This window comes from Oryzias latipes, chromosome 18 (assembly GCF_002234675.1).
Source record: "Oryzias latipes chromosome 18, ASM223467v1".
In the NCBI taxonomy this organism is placed as follows: domain Eukaryota; kingdom Metazoa; phylum Chordata; class Actinopteri; order Beloniformes; family Adrianichthyidae; genus Oryzias; species Oryzias latipes.
In genome coordinates, this window is record NC_019876.2 from 11,991,914 (window position 1) to 12,007,988 (window position 16,075).

Sequence of the window (16,075 nt, forward strand, 5' to 3'; positions counted from 1 at the left end):
TATGAGGTGAAGAGGTGATTATCTGCTGGTAGATGCTTTGACGACCTATATTTGTCATCGCGTGGAACAGCTGACGGCTCTTTGGAGCGGCGTTGGACAACAACGTGTGTTCATCTTGTAAGGCCGCTTGAAGGAGACTGTGGTGGGGGTAAAAATGAACTGGGGATGGATGAATATTTAATGTATGAATGTCATTCTGCAGAGAAAATGCTGGAGGAGCCTGTTCTTGTCTGTTTTATGTGAGGTAAAGCTGTCAAATGCTCATAATTACAATCCAAGCCTTTTATGTAAATGAGCACATTTAATGGACTTGTCTCAGGTGCCACTGTTCTGCTCTCAGTAAAGTGGGTTAAAAGTTAGTAATAAATATTTCATATTCCCCAGTAAGCAAGTCACGTTAAGGTAAAAATGGATAATACTGTCATCATTGGTTTACATCACAGACTGCATACAAGTACAGGACTGAGCGAGTGTGACGCCACCCATCGAATATGTTTTACCTCTGGCTCCAACCAAATTAGGTCAACTCAGTTGTCATCTTTTTGCCATATGGATATTGTCAGTAGGCAGGTCCAAGTCAGTCTAAGCCATCGTTTCTACGGCAACCAATCAGGAGTGGCCGTGTTGGAAGGCAGTACCCCTACCACTTAAAAGCAGGCTACAGGAAATATGTCAATTGAATGTTCGACGTGAAACCACTTACTTATATCAAGAAATCAGATTTGCAAGTATATGACTTAGATAACTTGCACTACAGGAAAAAAATATACAAATGCAAGTCATTGGGAGAAAAACTGCAACGATAGTGACAAATTTACAGATGTCGGTGCAATACGCTGCATTCCATTTCGGTATACATCTAATACACTCATATACTACTACTACTACTATAAACTATATAAACTCAGTCTAATGCTGTCAACGGTTTGCATTGCATTATGGGTAATGGGGAGCTCAGTCCTGCTATAATTTTACCTATATTACCCTTTGAGACCAATGGGTGTATTTTCTTTTCTTTTTTTTTCTTTTAGTAGAATAAAATAGCAAACACAGAAAAACAATATGTGAGCTTCATACTTTTCAAAAGGCCTGGTTGAGGTTTTTTTCCTAGTCTATGTTTGGTGTCAGGAAATACACCTAGCCCGTTCATCTCACTAGCTTGATGCTACATTTGCATATTGCTGCATTTCAACAATTTAATTAGCCTACAAATGTATTAATGCATTCTGCAGCTTTGGAAATAGCATTATAGCTATATTTGTTATTGAGTGGTTGATAAATGTTTCTTTTTTTGTGTGTTTTCTTTCCTATATATGCTCATTGGGAAATAAACAGTGTCCATTATCCTTTCAGCCTGATCCACCATCTGCATATCGCCACATGCTAATCATTTAACTAGCATACGATTGTATTAATTACATTATTAATACATTCCACAACATTTAAAAATAGCATTTTAGTTTAATTAAAAGCATTATTTTCATGCTTTTATCTGATTTTTTTTTATTTTTTTATATAATAATGCATATCAAATGTTTTTTATCCGTGTTAATGTATCTCAGTTTTACGCGCCCTTTTTCTCACGTCACAATGTTTATTGAAAGCATTGAAAGAAGACCTAAGGTGTATCCAACAAGATGTAGTGGTGTGGCCATGTTTTTTGGAAACACTTAAATATCTTTTTATAAAAATGCTGTCGCCATCTTGCCTTTTTCGCCCATGGTTTCTCATCTCTTCTGTTCCAGTGTGCGGAGACATCCACGGGCAGTTCTTCGACCTGATGAAGCTGTTTGAAGTGGGAGGATCCCCGGCGTCCACGCGCTACCTTTTCTTGGGAGACTATGTTGACAGAGGGTATTTCAGTATTGAAGTGAGTCTTTGTGATCGTCGTAGTCGTACACGGCCGATTCCGAGCGGGACGCTCAGCGGCACCGCTCCACAGTGCCTGGCTTTATTAATAGGCGTCTCTGAGCCTGGATCAAATCAGGCTGCAAATATTGCATGGGGGTGAGGGGGGGTGATAGACTTTTATGATCAGTTGAAGTGTAGCCCCAGTCGCAAATGTCAGAGCAGAGCTAGGGGTTCTGCAGCGCTAGATTTTTAATATCAACTAAAACTCGTGTATTTAATATCCAGACTTATATTTCTTCTCCCCCACCCCACCGAAACATTATCCTTTCATTAATAAATAATATCTTAATGGAATGGGCTGTGCCTGCCTGCAGATGATTTCTTTTGAAGGTTTGTCACCCCTTTCCATCTTGAAATGTTCCATAAAACGGGCCTCATGAATGTTTCAGGTGATGATCTGCCTGCAATTATTGGTAGAAAGGAGGAAGTGACTGTTCGTGCTTTCTGCCTGTGTTCTTTTGTTTCAGTGTGTGCTTTACCTGTGGGCCTTAAAGATCCTTTACCCCAAAACACTGTTTTTGCTGCGTGGGAATCATGAATGTCGACATTTAACAGAGTATTTCACATTTAAGCAGGAATGTAAGTAAACTTGGTTGTCTTTTTTTATTGAAGCCGCTTTATTTTTTAAATGACTTTATAACAGCTATTGCACAACCAAAGAGCTTTCTATGTTATACATGTTAGAATTGATAGATACTTAATTTATCATTATCACTGGTACCATGACATTTTAAAAAGTCTCATATTAAATCATGTTTTTGGTGTTTTTAACATGCTCTTGTGGCTTAATTCAAGAGAATTAAGCTCAAAAGAAGAAGCTCTTGTTAAATATTCAGTCAGCCTCACAGTTTTTGTTGTTATAAGTTATGCACTACCTACTGAACCTTACTGGTTAAAATTTATTCTTTCTATGTTTTTTTTAATCTTATACTGAAAAATATTTTGTTTTGTACGTCGGACAATGTTGATTGATCCCTTCAAGAACAAATATATACCAAAGTAAAAGCACTATGAATTTGCTTGGGTAAAAGAAACTTATGTATGAGAGACGGTTTCAGTGCTTAACGTTGTGATCATTACATAAAATGAATGTTACCAATTTATTACAAAGAAAGACATATTAATATTCAGGTAGAAGTTTTTCTTAGTGATAATCTTTAAAAAATACTGAAAAATGGCTCCAGTACAGACGTGGGATGTATCATGATACCTATCGTACCATTCGACACGTATCGTGATATGTATTATTGCATCGCTGGACACTCGCCAATGCACACTCCTACTCCAAAGTGTACAGCTGGATAGCTCCATTTTTGTTGCACTGCTACTGTTTGGATGGTTTGTCAAGGGCTGTAAGCTAGTAGGAGAGTGTAAACAGAAAACTCTCAGCGACTGGGAGGGGAAGGATAGTTGCTCTACGTCAATGGTGTACCCACAACTCAGAGGTGACTTTCTAATTAACTACTGCCGCTCTGCAGAAACTATGTCCTAGAACCACGCAGGTATGTTGGATTTTGGCTAAGATTCATTAAAGTTATAATTAAAAGACCACTGGGAACGCTTTTAAAATAGATCAAAGGATGATCGAAGTGGGTTTTTGAGTCTATACTGAAGGAATCCAATTATTACCTGCAGACGTAAACTGTAGTTTTACTCCCAGCAAGAGATTATAAGTCCACACAAAAACACATTGTTGTTTAAAACATCCTGTAATTCAGGATGAATACTAACTGATTTAAATTATGATTTGTCAGATTTTTTCTTATGATTTAGTCATTACTAATAAAGAAGGAATGGTAAACACAAGCGTGTTACAACTGATTTAAATCAGAAAAAATTTGCTAAAAAATATAAAAGAAAAAAATCACTTGACCACAGTTTTTAAAATTTGCTGTATTGTGACCATTTCATGTTTTATTTAATATTTATTACTATTTTGTTTAGGTTTAAAAAAACACCTATTAATTGTCTATCCTTATCTTCTAATGATTGATGTAATTTTATCTAGAGACAAATGAAATTATTATAATTTCCTGTTCTGATTGAATGATTCACTTTTTGTCTATTGTTTATGATTTATTTGGTCATAAATTGTATTATGGTAAATTATTGTTTTGATGCCCCACTCTGATCATCTTTTGATCTATATTAAAAGCGTTCCTAGTGGTCTATTAATTATAATTATGCGTTTTTAGCCAAAATAAAAAACCTGTGTCATTTTTTAGGACATAGATTCAAACAAAGAAATACTCAGAAATGCAATTTTCTTCATAAATGTCTTCCAGTATCCGGAAAATGTCACAAGAGCATGTTAAAAATGGCCAAAAAACATTTTTATCAAACAGGGTCTTATAAAATGTCTCTGAATCAAAGAAACATACATTTGTTTATGAAATTCAGCTTAAACAAGCTGCCACTGATTCTTTCTGGAAACAAACACTGGACTAGGGTTGGGCGATGTCCCTTAAATTGGCCGTTGACGATGTTTGCTGTCAACCATCGGGATGGACGATGACATCGTCGGGGGGGGGGGGGGGGGGGTATTTACACATTTTTCGTTCTTATATAACTGCTATTCGTTTTTTTGCTTTTTTCATTTTATTTCCCAACTAATGACTAATCCGCGATGATCCAGTATAAACTGAGGGAAGTGACTTTAACAAAAAAGTAACAAACAAAATAGAAAAGAAGTAGTCCGCTCCCGCACTTCACTAGTGAAGTGGACCGGCGGAGCGCGGACTTACAGCTTTGTGTTTTAGGGGAAGGGGGGGGGGGTACATGAGCGGTATGTGTGGGAGATTTAAGACTGCGATCCGTCCCGCAGCTCTAGGGGTACAAGCATCCGAACTCAGAACCGGGTCTAAAAGTGTGTGTCTGAGCACAGCTCGGATCGTCGGCACACACAGCGGTTTGAGCTTCAAAGCAGAAATGTCGCTCAGTCCTTAGAAAACATTCAAACAATCACGCGGATTTGTGTTTCCAGTCGTGTCCCGACTAAATAAAGGCTGATGTTATTCTTACATGTTTACGTGCAGCCAGCATGCAGCGCCACCCAAAGCTAATGTTGTTAGCCCGTGTTAGCATACTGCTAATCCTGGCTTCGTTCAGAAAAAGCACTGACCACACGGATTAAAATTCAAATGATGAGCGAACAGGTGTTTCATAATAACCGTAACATTATTAAAAGCAGGTTTAGAAGATCGTCTCGTATATTACCGAGCTGGCATGTCAATGTATATAGCCGCTCGGCGCTGTTTAACAATGTTTTGTATTGAATTGTTACATACAATAAAGTTTGAAAAAAAAAAAAGCCGCTCGGCGGAGTTTATATCCTTCCGTTTTTCAAACCCTACTGCGCATGTGCGAATGATTTATTCCGACCGAAAGTGTGACCTTAGTGAACGTTTTTATATTCTGAAAACATTTTTTCTGGGCCCATGTACACGGTTGGATTCTAATCTGACCATTGATCCCATCAAGATATTTTGTACATGTAACCGCGGCTTATGGTGTCGACGCGCAACGTGGCGGGGGCGTGGCATCACGATGGTGGTCTCTCCATCGGGATGTCAGTCACCCATCACGATGGACGATGATATCGTCCATCGGTACAACCCTACACTGGACTGTGTGTCCTGTTTCAACGCTGACCTCAAACGATCACGTCCAAGTCTTCCCAGGATCTAGTTCTAATTGTGTCTTTGGTAGTTAGACATGTCAAAACTGTTTCTGTTGGACTGAGAAGCAGAACATTGCGGTGTTTTTTAATCTCAAAGGAAGTCTTTTGGCAGCTTTTAAAAACCTTTCCATCCTTGTCTCAGACACACGACCCCCTAGCATCCGAGTGGAGCTTTGTTTGACTTGGCGTGCTCTCTCTCTCCCTCCGTGACAGGTAAAATTAAGTATTCAGAGAGGGTGTATGACGCATGTATGGACGCCTTCGACTGCCTTCCTCTGGCTGCACTAATGAACCAGCAGTTCCTGTGCGTACATGGGGGACTCTCTCCAGAAATTACAAATCTCGACGACATCAGGAAAGTATGTGTCTGGTGTGACATCTCCGCCGTAGCATGAAACTGCAGTTTGCTTTTGTTTCAGCTTCGCTCGTAGAGACGAGGTTTTTGCAGCCTCTCGTGGAAGCGAACTGAGTCAGATGTGTCTTCGGGGTTTGGAGCAGCAAGAAGGTCCGGCATCTGGTTAGAAAATGTTGAGGAGTCAGATCCGGCTTACAATCTAATTCAACAACTCCACATGGACTATGAGGCTGCAATCAGGACGCGGATAATAGAATCCGCTGCAGTGGAGACGCTCTCGGTCACTCATATGCTTCAGCTTGACACCGAAAGCAAAGTCAATTTTTTTCCCCAGTTTTGACCGGTCTTGTGGTTCTGTTGCAACTGACGGCCGTCTTTATGTTTGCTTTCGCAGCTAGACAGATTCAAAGAGCCTCCAGCCTACGGACCGATGTGCGACCTGCTGTGGTCCGACCCGCTGGAGGACTTTGGAAACGAGAAGAGCCAGGAGCACTTCACACACAACACAGTGCGAGGCTGTTCCTATTTCTATAGGTGGGTGTCCGCTGAAACGCCCGGTTCCAAGACGAGCTGCCTACAATCAGAAATCAGGATAGATAACAATCCTCAGCACTAATCCACAAAAGAGGTATCCTAAAAAGAGGGGGGGAAATAATTTTACACACCAAGTAAGTACAGGTTGAAAATGAAAAATGAATGTGATCCCATCCTCCACCAAAAAAAAAAAATGTTAATTTTATATTAGTGTCCTTATTTCTAGATTTTAGCTCTAACAAAAGATGCCAAAAAATCCTGGAGTGTGTTGATTTTGAGAAAACCTTGGAAAGAGAAGTTAAAACAACTTCAAACTTGGTGAAACATCTTGAATGTCTAAAAACAAAGTTTTATGAGTATCAAACAGTTTGCAGTGTGGTCAGCACAGGGCTTCCATTCCATGCTGCTTTCTGTGGCGTTTGTGCAGCCATCGATTGAGCTGAGTAGCAAGAGGAGCAGAGGAAGCGCTGGAGGCCAGCGGCTTGCGCTGTCACACAGGGTAATGAACTGGCACAGTACCACAAGGCACTGCTCCGTCTCTAAATGCAATCCCTGGGCTCATTACGGCCCCGAGCGACGCTCGCGTGGACCTGGCGCACCGTGGAGAAGCCCGCAGTCCACAGATATGTCTTGTTGTTTCTGCGCGTGCCGCACAAACACAGATCTAATAGTGTTTTAGGCTTTTCCTGTAAAATGAACTCTTTATGGCTTAAGGTTTGTGGGATTGTGCCCCTTTAAAGTGCACAAAAATAGGCGTCAAACTGCAGAGCCACAAGTGGTTCTGCCTTTAAGGGTGTTGCTTTTTATCAAGCAAACTTGGAGCTTAGAGGATTGTTTGGAATGCAGATTTTTCAACCGCCAACAGCTCGTCCCAACGTCTGAGATTTGCGTTTTACCCTTCCGCTTAACCCTCCTCTGTCATTTTGTCCAAATTCCTACCGAGGCCTGTTTTCATCAACGTTCAACGCCACCTCTGCCAGGCAACGGTCGCTAATTGGCTTCACACTGGCTTTAAGGATTTACGAGCCACTTTTCAGGCAGACGCAGGGAAAGAGAGCGACACCCCTCCTTTTGGTGTCATTAAAGCTCCGATACTTCCTTTGCTCATGACACTATAAAACGTCTTTTTGTGCTTTTCAATCCAACGGATTTTGCAACATGGGATTGCTTTCCATCTAACATTTGCACCTGATTGCCGCACAGTGCATCCACAGTGCGAGTTGAAACTCACTTCATCTTCCAAACGTCAGCAAACGGCACGTCTCCCAATGTCGCCCCTTTCAGCTCATCCTCCCAGTTTCCCTCCAGGAGAATCCCATTTCCCTTCTGAAGCAGATGTTAGTCCTCCCTCTAGCCATGTCCACTTCCAATCGCTTCCAAAGAATACCCTTAGCCGGAAGGTATTAGGGGAGGGGGTTCATTCCTACAGGCTTTCTTTCTAATCAGATGTCCTTGAAGGACTGTGCAAAAAGAAATGCAATAAAGCTGCATAATAGTACACTTGTATCACACTTGCCCAGAACTCCACAAGTCCTTTTGAAACCTTAGCTGTGTGTTGATTAAAGAGGAGGAATTGTGTTGAAAAGGCTAATTTTAAATCAGTGGGCGTTGTTGTGCGGCAGAAAAACGTATAGTTTCACTTTGATTTCACAATGTGGGGGTTGTTTGTGTCCATGTTCTGATCTTGCAGGAGTTTGTTTTTTGAATAAACCTTCATCGGGTTTCTAGTTTGTTGACCAACCCCATATCCTTTTATTTGACTGAAACCTAAAAGTTTGTGTCTGCAACATCACTGCAGTGAAAAACATCACACTTAAACGCATAAACGTGTTTTGTTTTTGTTTTTTTACTTAAAGGGTTTTACTATCACGTCCTTATAAAAACTCTAGAGAGAGACTCAAATTTTGAGGGGTTTTGCATTGAAATAGAGTGGAGCAAATGCGTCACAATTGAAATGTTTATTAATCTTCTCCTGATTCACAATGATTTGATTAAAAAAAAGTCAAAAATGCATTTGTAAGCTTAAATTTCTTTGTTCTCCATCATCAGAAAATGCTACAAGAACATGTTAAAAACACCAAAGACACAGGAGTGGATGTCCCTCACACCTATTCATGAGTAATATATAGAACGGATGGGTTTCAAGAGCTGTAAGGACACAGAAAAGTCATTACAAATGTAGTGTTGTGGCTTTTTTCACTTGTAGCTGAATATTCTGCTAAACAGACCTTAACTCGTGTTTCTCGCGATTTCTCTGCTTTTGCTCTCGCTTCCTCACACAAGACGACAACAACACGATGGATTTATTCATATAGACACAGTGATAGAAAATCTGTTCATCTCTCGGCCTATTGTGTTGAAAAAAATTGTGCTGACTTTAGATGAACCCAGATTGAATTCATTCTTGAGGTCATTTATTTTATTTTTTCAAGATACTATTTAAAAACACACATCCCAGCGGAGACAGTGTGGTCCTTTCACGAGGATCCCTGCACCACCCAGGACCTGAAATTGCTGCCTACCATGAGAAACGGTGGTGTTGATGCAGAGAAAGTGTATAAAAACAGCAGAAGCCAAGAAATAAAGAAAGCAGTCTTCAGTAAATCAGATGTAACGATGGAAAAGAGCACAACCCTACAGAAAGTGAGGCAATCGCCAGTCTGTAGAACACCGTGTTCTTGGACTCCTGTCGATACCAGACCTACAAGTACCGAACAGAATATTTGCTCTCAATAAACACAAACCGGCTGCAGCAGCATTTGACTTCCTCCAGGTTAGAAGGAAATATTGAACAACCTGGCTGCTTCACACAGTCCACTCCTACCCACAAGCCCTAGCAGGGTTTTTTTAACTCCCCAGCTTTGGGAGTGCTATCCCACAAATACTGCAGAATGACTTTTTTGTGTGATGAGTTTCCCTGCATTAAGGACCGGGAACATTTAGTGGCAAGCCAAAACCTTTAAATCTCACAGGATGACAGATACAATAGAAACAAGTGTAGCATGAATGTGATTTAGGACTTAAGCCTTAGTCACAACTGCCCTTACAAGTGGATATGGGCTATCTGGGGATGAAAAATGGTCAAACTCACACAGGAAGTGGCTCGTACAAAGTATCAAGGTCGTAGACTGCTTAGTGAGCCCGTAAATGGAAAATGTTCATTCACATTATTTTCTACGGGCATGCTGTTGTCAACAGGTCGTAGAGAACACTTATACAACAAGTCATGGTAAATAAAGTGTGCAGTAGCTACGACGCAGGTTTGTCGTACAGATTTCAAATTATTGCAACGCCACAAGCTCAAGGAACCTATTAGGGCTGTTCAAGTGATGAATGCACACCCTTTACATGCGCCCTGACTGTTACAAATGAGGAAATTAGACAATCAGTGCAAAGTTTGTACAAGTTTGTACATATTAGGCATGTCTTTGCGTGCGGTCAGCACGCGCACCCTACTAACGACTATAGGGTGTAAGGGCACCGTACGACAGCATCACAACTACGTCAAAAGCACAAGTAGTTTACATTTGTCTTATAGATATTTAGCAATGCACCTACCGGGCCACAACATTGTAAGTTCCACTTTGATGACATCCCTTAAGGTGGCTGTACGAACTGCAAGGGACCTGCCAGACACACCTGCGCTCCCTTTGAAGTTACGTTCACACCCGTGTTCGGGAATGTGCTAACGTGGGTTCGTGTACGCTGGTTCGTCTTTTTCTACTGTTAACTAGTGCACGTCTGCCACCTACGGTTGAAAAAGGTTTGGCTCCAATGTCAAAAAGAGGGGAAATCTAGCAAATCTCGCTCCAAGCTTTTTCTTTTTACAGCTCCATTCAGATATATAAAAGACTTGGTGTTATATAATTCCGGCCTGATACAAGCCACAGTCATTATTTTCTCCCCTGAGAACAATTTTCAAACCGTTGGTACTTCTGTGAATTAAAGAGGACGCCAACCATACGTCACTACCAAATCCAAGTCCCCAATTGGACAAAGTCTCACCTGGTTTAACTTTCAACGCGCGTTCAGTGGCTGCACGTTTTGTATGTAGAGCCGAGAAACAGTTGTAGAAAACGTGCATAGGGTCCCATTAATGCAAATGTTTTTAATGTGGAAGCCCAAAAGGCACCTGTACATAGACTTAGTTAAACGCAGGTTGCCGAGGGCAGTGTGAAGGTAGCTAAAGATGTAAGCACTCCTGTCTTTGACTCCATGGCCAACCCAACACTTGCAGAACCTACCGGCGAAGGCTTTAATGAAATAATGATTATTGTGGTAAAGCTAAGAAATCATATTTATATTAAAGATGAAGTCTTATCATTATTTCTCTGCTGGTAAAAGTGGGCAACTTTTAACAGTGAGGAACTGTTTTTTGGAATTTCAGTGTGATGGAATTTGAGTTTCAGTTAGTGTTTCATTGTCCTCTACATTCAGATAAAAGGAAAGCTTTGTTTCTGCATCTGATTTCTTCTATTTAATTTATCAGTAAATTAATCCAAATTAATCATCCGATTTGGAAATACGAGCTGGATTTGTAAAGATGAGGGTTTTTTGGGGACAGAAGATAAAGAAAAAAATTCCCAATTTGATACATTTATTGCAGTTTTCTTTAAGTCTTTCTGTAAATGTATATTTCTATGTGGTTATGAATCTATAATCTCCACAGAAATCATGTCGAGATGTAGAGGTCCAGGTGGTGAAGACTCACCTGGAAGACATGGATCAACTCCACATTCATCTTTTTAGTTTTCTTTGGAAAGTGTGGCCAAAGACACTAGAAAAGCTTCCAAACGTAACCAACATTTTTTTCCAAACACCCTCTTCGTTTGGACCTCAGCCTCAACAACCATACAAACATCTCCAAATCTATTCCAGTTGCCACATTTTGGTGTCATTAAAGCGTATAACTGACAACATGTTGACATTAAACTGCCCCGTCTGCTTTTCATACAAGGCTGTGAAGCACCTACACACTCCTCGAATAATTAATGTAATTAGCCGAAAAACTATCAGAGTGAAATGACATAAATAACAGTACTTGAACTGTTATTTAGGACAGCAATGACCTCTATGTGTTTTGGTCTGCCAGTCTGTTTTAAGGGAGCACTGTTCAGTGTGGTTTAAAAGTCACATTTTCCACGCATCAGGACTTTCCCTTAAAGAGTAGACGTCTTTCAGAAACTTTCGATTCGACTATGACGACATTTTTTGAGTGGAGAAAACCTCGGCGCTCCCTGCTTAGATTACTGACAACCAGGGGAAGGCTGAACAGATCGGTGTGAGCGTGAAACTTGTACCAAAGCTCCCTGCTGGCAGCAGCTTCTCGTCATGAAGAAGCCATTTTAAAACCAAACATGTCCTATTTGACATTCTTTGGTTGAAAAAAATGTACAGTTTGCCGAAAATCCCACCAGCTCCAGAAAGTATTTTATTAAATTTTCTACGAATTCTCATGAAGATGTTCAAATCTGGTTTAAACTCTGTGATGGACACCCAGATCAATCAATAATACCAATGGTTTCATTGGTTATTGTCACTGATTATGGATTGTTTACAGTTTTTCTTGCCATATTAGTGAACCAAATGTCTTTTTATTCCACAGCTACCCTGCAGTCTGTGACTTTCTACAACACAATAACTTATTATCAATCATCCGGGCCCATGAAGCACAGGATGCTGGGTAAGTGTCGGGGTTTATTTGTCTATTTAATAGGATCCTCCATTAGTTTTCACTTAAGTGGAGACTGTTCTTCCTGAGGTCCATTTCATAAACTTAAAACATACAGCAAGAATATTGATGTTGACATCTTGAATGAGAAATCATAATACAAAGTTCACTTTGGGTGCCAAAGCCTGTTAGCACACAAGCTAAAAAGGACAAAAAAGTTAGAAAAACATTAATTAGAAGAAAAACTCAGTTTTTCTATTTGATTGCCCTTTAAGAGGCTGTAATGTTTGAATTTTGCTTATATTTCTTGCAGCTTTGCACTGATACACAACACATTTAACGTAAGTCAGCTGATTCTGTTGCGGAAAAAAAGCGATTTGGCACTGTGATTATATCTTTAATGTGTTGCATATCAGTGCAAAGCTGATATAAGAGGCGTTTTTTCTACATCAGAATCCGCCGATGCAACTACAAAAACTGTCAGGACACGTTTTCCACAATTCATTGTTTTGTAGTCAGTGGGCAGCTTGCGGTCAGCACAGTACTAAATTTCCAGCTGCATTCAGTTGGCGCCTTGCTCCCGCCCCTTTCTTCTGATATTTTTTTGATGATTGACAGGTGATGTTGGAGCAAAAACAAAAAGATACGTCATACACCAGGTGGTCTCCGCAGCGTTGTGTCCACCTGCGTAATCTCAAACGCACTTATTGTGCATCTTGGCTGCAGCTATTTGGTGTCGCCAACATGAATTTCCATCCGTTTTTTAGCCTTTCTCTGATCTCAGGTATCTGTAACGATTGTTCTGATCTCTAGTGAACAGCGCCCGTTCTTTTATGAACCACAGTTTGAATTCAACTATGAAAATATAGGAGTGGCTGACCGGCTGTTCTGCAATAATCTATGGCCAGGGTTTAAATATGCAACAAGTCATAAGAAAGAAAATCCAAAAATGGTTACTGAATTTTGTTTCTCCTTTACTGATTTGTGGTTTAAAGAGTAAACATAAGAAAAAAACATTCAACACAGACTCAAATTGGGAGCACATACTCTGAGTTCTCCACCTTAAATTTCAATAAGTCCAAGTACAGTCCAGACTTACTGACAATCATCTTTAAGCCACACTGAGGGTCTCAGCAGTTTGGGAGGAAGTGCTGCCAAGTGTCCAGCAGTAAGAAGAAGACAAGAGAAGCCGTGTTCAGAAGAACCATTGATGGAGGTTACAGAACTGTAGAATTGGAGTTTTCTTTTGGGTTTAATAGTAATAATTCAACAGTGTTAACTGAACTGTGTTAATAAGGATGTTTAAATCAGAAAACAGATGTAGAAGGCTAAATAAACAGAAATGTATAACTGATTTATTTACTTATTGATTTTTTTTATTTGGGTATTTCATTTTATTTGAATGAGAGTTTTATAAGTACATTTTGTACAGAAAACAGTTAATAATAGAGTATAATAATAGTATAATTTATGTTCCATACAAATTTACTGACTCTCAGACACTCACAAGTTGCGTGTGTGCGCTGAGGTCGCGGCCCCGCCTGAGCTAGACCCTGCTTTCAGGGCCCCCAGGTAAATTAAGTTTGAGACCCCTGATTCAGAAGGTTAATACATAGTATCTGTGTAATGATAATTAACATAAATTCACTTTCATTTAATTTAGAATCATATTATTGTCATTGACCAATTTGATAAGTCTTTCTCCTTTTCCAGAACTCTTGAATGCCTCAAGTTGAGTAAACATATTTAAGTGACCAACCTATATAGTAACTGAAAATTAGTGTAAAGGTACTCTGAGAAAAGTAGATGGGCAAGGGAGGTGCCCTGAGGTATGCCGCATTGGATCTGACAACTCCATCACAAATTGTCAAATAGTTTTTGATCTAAAACAAAATCTTCATTGATCGTCCATAACATTTTTGTTTAGCTATCAGAAGAGTGTGCTTCATCAAATCAAATGATGCATTAAAGTCAAGCAAAAACAACCCAATGTTATCTTTTTTGTCATTTTGGGATTGGAATTACTTTAGAGTTTCCACTTGTATCTTAGTACTTTGCTATCACACTGACATAAAGCAGAGGGATTCAGATGAGTGATTGAATGAAGATCTCTCTAATATCTGGGTTTTTTCATCACTACTAGTAGGTTAGGTGAGCTTTGGGAAAGATTGTGTTAAATCAAGAAATGGAACTGAACTCTTATCTGTGAAACAAAGACAACAGAGGGTGCAGAGATGTTTTAGTCACCAGATCAAGAGGAAGCAGAGGGCAACCATTTTGTTTCTTTCTTCGTTTTTTTGTTTGGCTAAAGTGGTTTAATCTGTCGGACATATTTAGTTCTGATTGAGGTTGAGTCCATGGGAGGCACAAACTCCCAGTTGATTACCCGAGCACTCCCACAGCGCACTCACATGGGGCACCTCAACACATCTCTGATGAGATTTTTGCCCCAAGACACCTCGGACTGCACATGTGCATGACACTGCTCTTTTGAGCAAACAAACCCCCAAAGCAGGTTGTGAAGTTGCAGGTTCAAACAGCAACACCTAAATACCACACATTCTTTGACCTAGTGTCCCTCTTTGAACGTTTACGCGATAAACATTGCAGCTCAGCTCTGGTGTTAGTTATGGTCGTTCGTGGGCTCGTTCCACCGGGAACACAGGATCAACTGTCCTGAGGGAGTCTTTAATGCCTACACATTAGCTTCAGGCAAACACACACCTTAAGTGAAAACAAGTATTCTCCTGGCTGAACTGTTTTTGTATTAACCGATTCATCACCTTTTAACATCTCATCAGGTATCGCATGTACCGAAAGAGTCAGACTACCGGCTTCCCGTCCCTGATCACCATCTTTTCAGCACCTAACTACCTAGATGTCTACAATAATAAAGGTAAGATGCAGACATATGTTGTGTGCTTTGATTATTGTGTTACCACCTTCATGATCTGCCTCATCGTGTATAGAGTAATTATGTAGCAAATCAATGGTCAGTTTAGGTTGCCTGAAGAGGCTATTTCGACATAGCTTCTGGAAAAATAAAGCTCCAATAAATAACAAAAATGAATTTCCATTATGCACGGCTCATAGGCGCCCAGCATTACAGCAAAATAAGTCACTTTGGAGGACAATACCTACAAAAGCCAAATACAGTTTTGTTAATTTAAACCAACATTTTTGATTCTTTCATTAATGCTCTTGATGCCCTAACCTACAGTAAGACTTCAGGTGATATATGTATAGATTTGAGTCGCTATGCTCTGTTTCTTTCTTGAAAGTTCATTGAGAACTCTTGTATTTACATCAAGATCTCTTAGTTCATTAACAATATAGTTTGCGTACAAATAAATTGACTCTTTTCTAATCCTAATATGTTAGATTACAAGCATTACTGTACATATATATTATTATGTTATACAGTACACAGTGGGGCAAAAAATATTTAGTCAGCCACCAACTGTGCAAGTTCTCCCACTTAAAAAGATGAGAGGTGCGTAATTTTCATCATAGGTATACCTCAACTATGAGAGACAAAATGAGAAAAAAATATATCCTTTGTTGGCAATGACAGCAGTCAAACGGTTTCTGTAAGTCTTCACAAGTTTTTCACAAACTGTTGCTGGTATTTTGGCCCATTCCCCCGTGCAGATCTGCTCTAGAGTAGTTGACTTTCACAGCTATGCTGATGATACACAGCTTTACATCGCCGTGTCTCCTGATGACCTTGAACCTGTCAACACTCTTTTAAACTGCATTTTAGATATAAAGCTGTGGATGGCAGAAAACTTCTTGCAGCTCAACCAGGACAAGACTGAAGTTTTAATCATTGGTCCTGAAGACAAGAGAGAGATGATTTTACCCAAACTTAGGAATTTTAAGTCTTCTCAGTGTGTGAGAAACCTGGGCGTTCTTTTTGACTCTG

The 16,075-nt window shown here is 39.9% G+C and overlaps 1 protein-coding gene across 6 annotated transcripts in view; it reads left to right on the forward strand.

The window, feature by feature from the left end:
- Positions 1-16,075, forward strand: part of LOC101169815 (serine/threonine-protein phosphatase 2B catalytic subunit alpha isoform) — a 108,708-nt gene that overhangs the window by 66,873 nt on the left and 25,760 nt on the right. For all 6 annotated transcript variants that reach the window (XM_023949035.1, XM_023949037.1, XM_023949040.1 and 3 more), the window contains exons 3-8: positions 1,746-1,870; positions 2,379-2,490; positions 5,804-5,949; positions 6,340-6,479; positions 12,085-12,162; positions 14,952-15,046. In XM_023949035.1, coding sequence (XP_023804803.1) covers positions 1,746-1,870; positions 2,379-2,490; positions 5,804-5,949; positions 6,340-6,479; positions 12,085-12,162; positions 14,952-15,046 — 696 coding nt within the window. The remainder of the gene's footprint in view (positions 1-1,745; positions 1,871-2,378; positions 2,491-5,803; positions 5,950-6,339; positions 6,480-12,084; positions 12,163-14,951; positions 15,047-16,075) is intronic.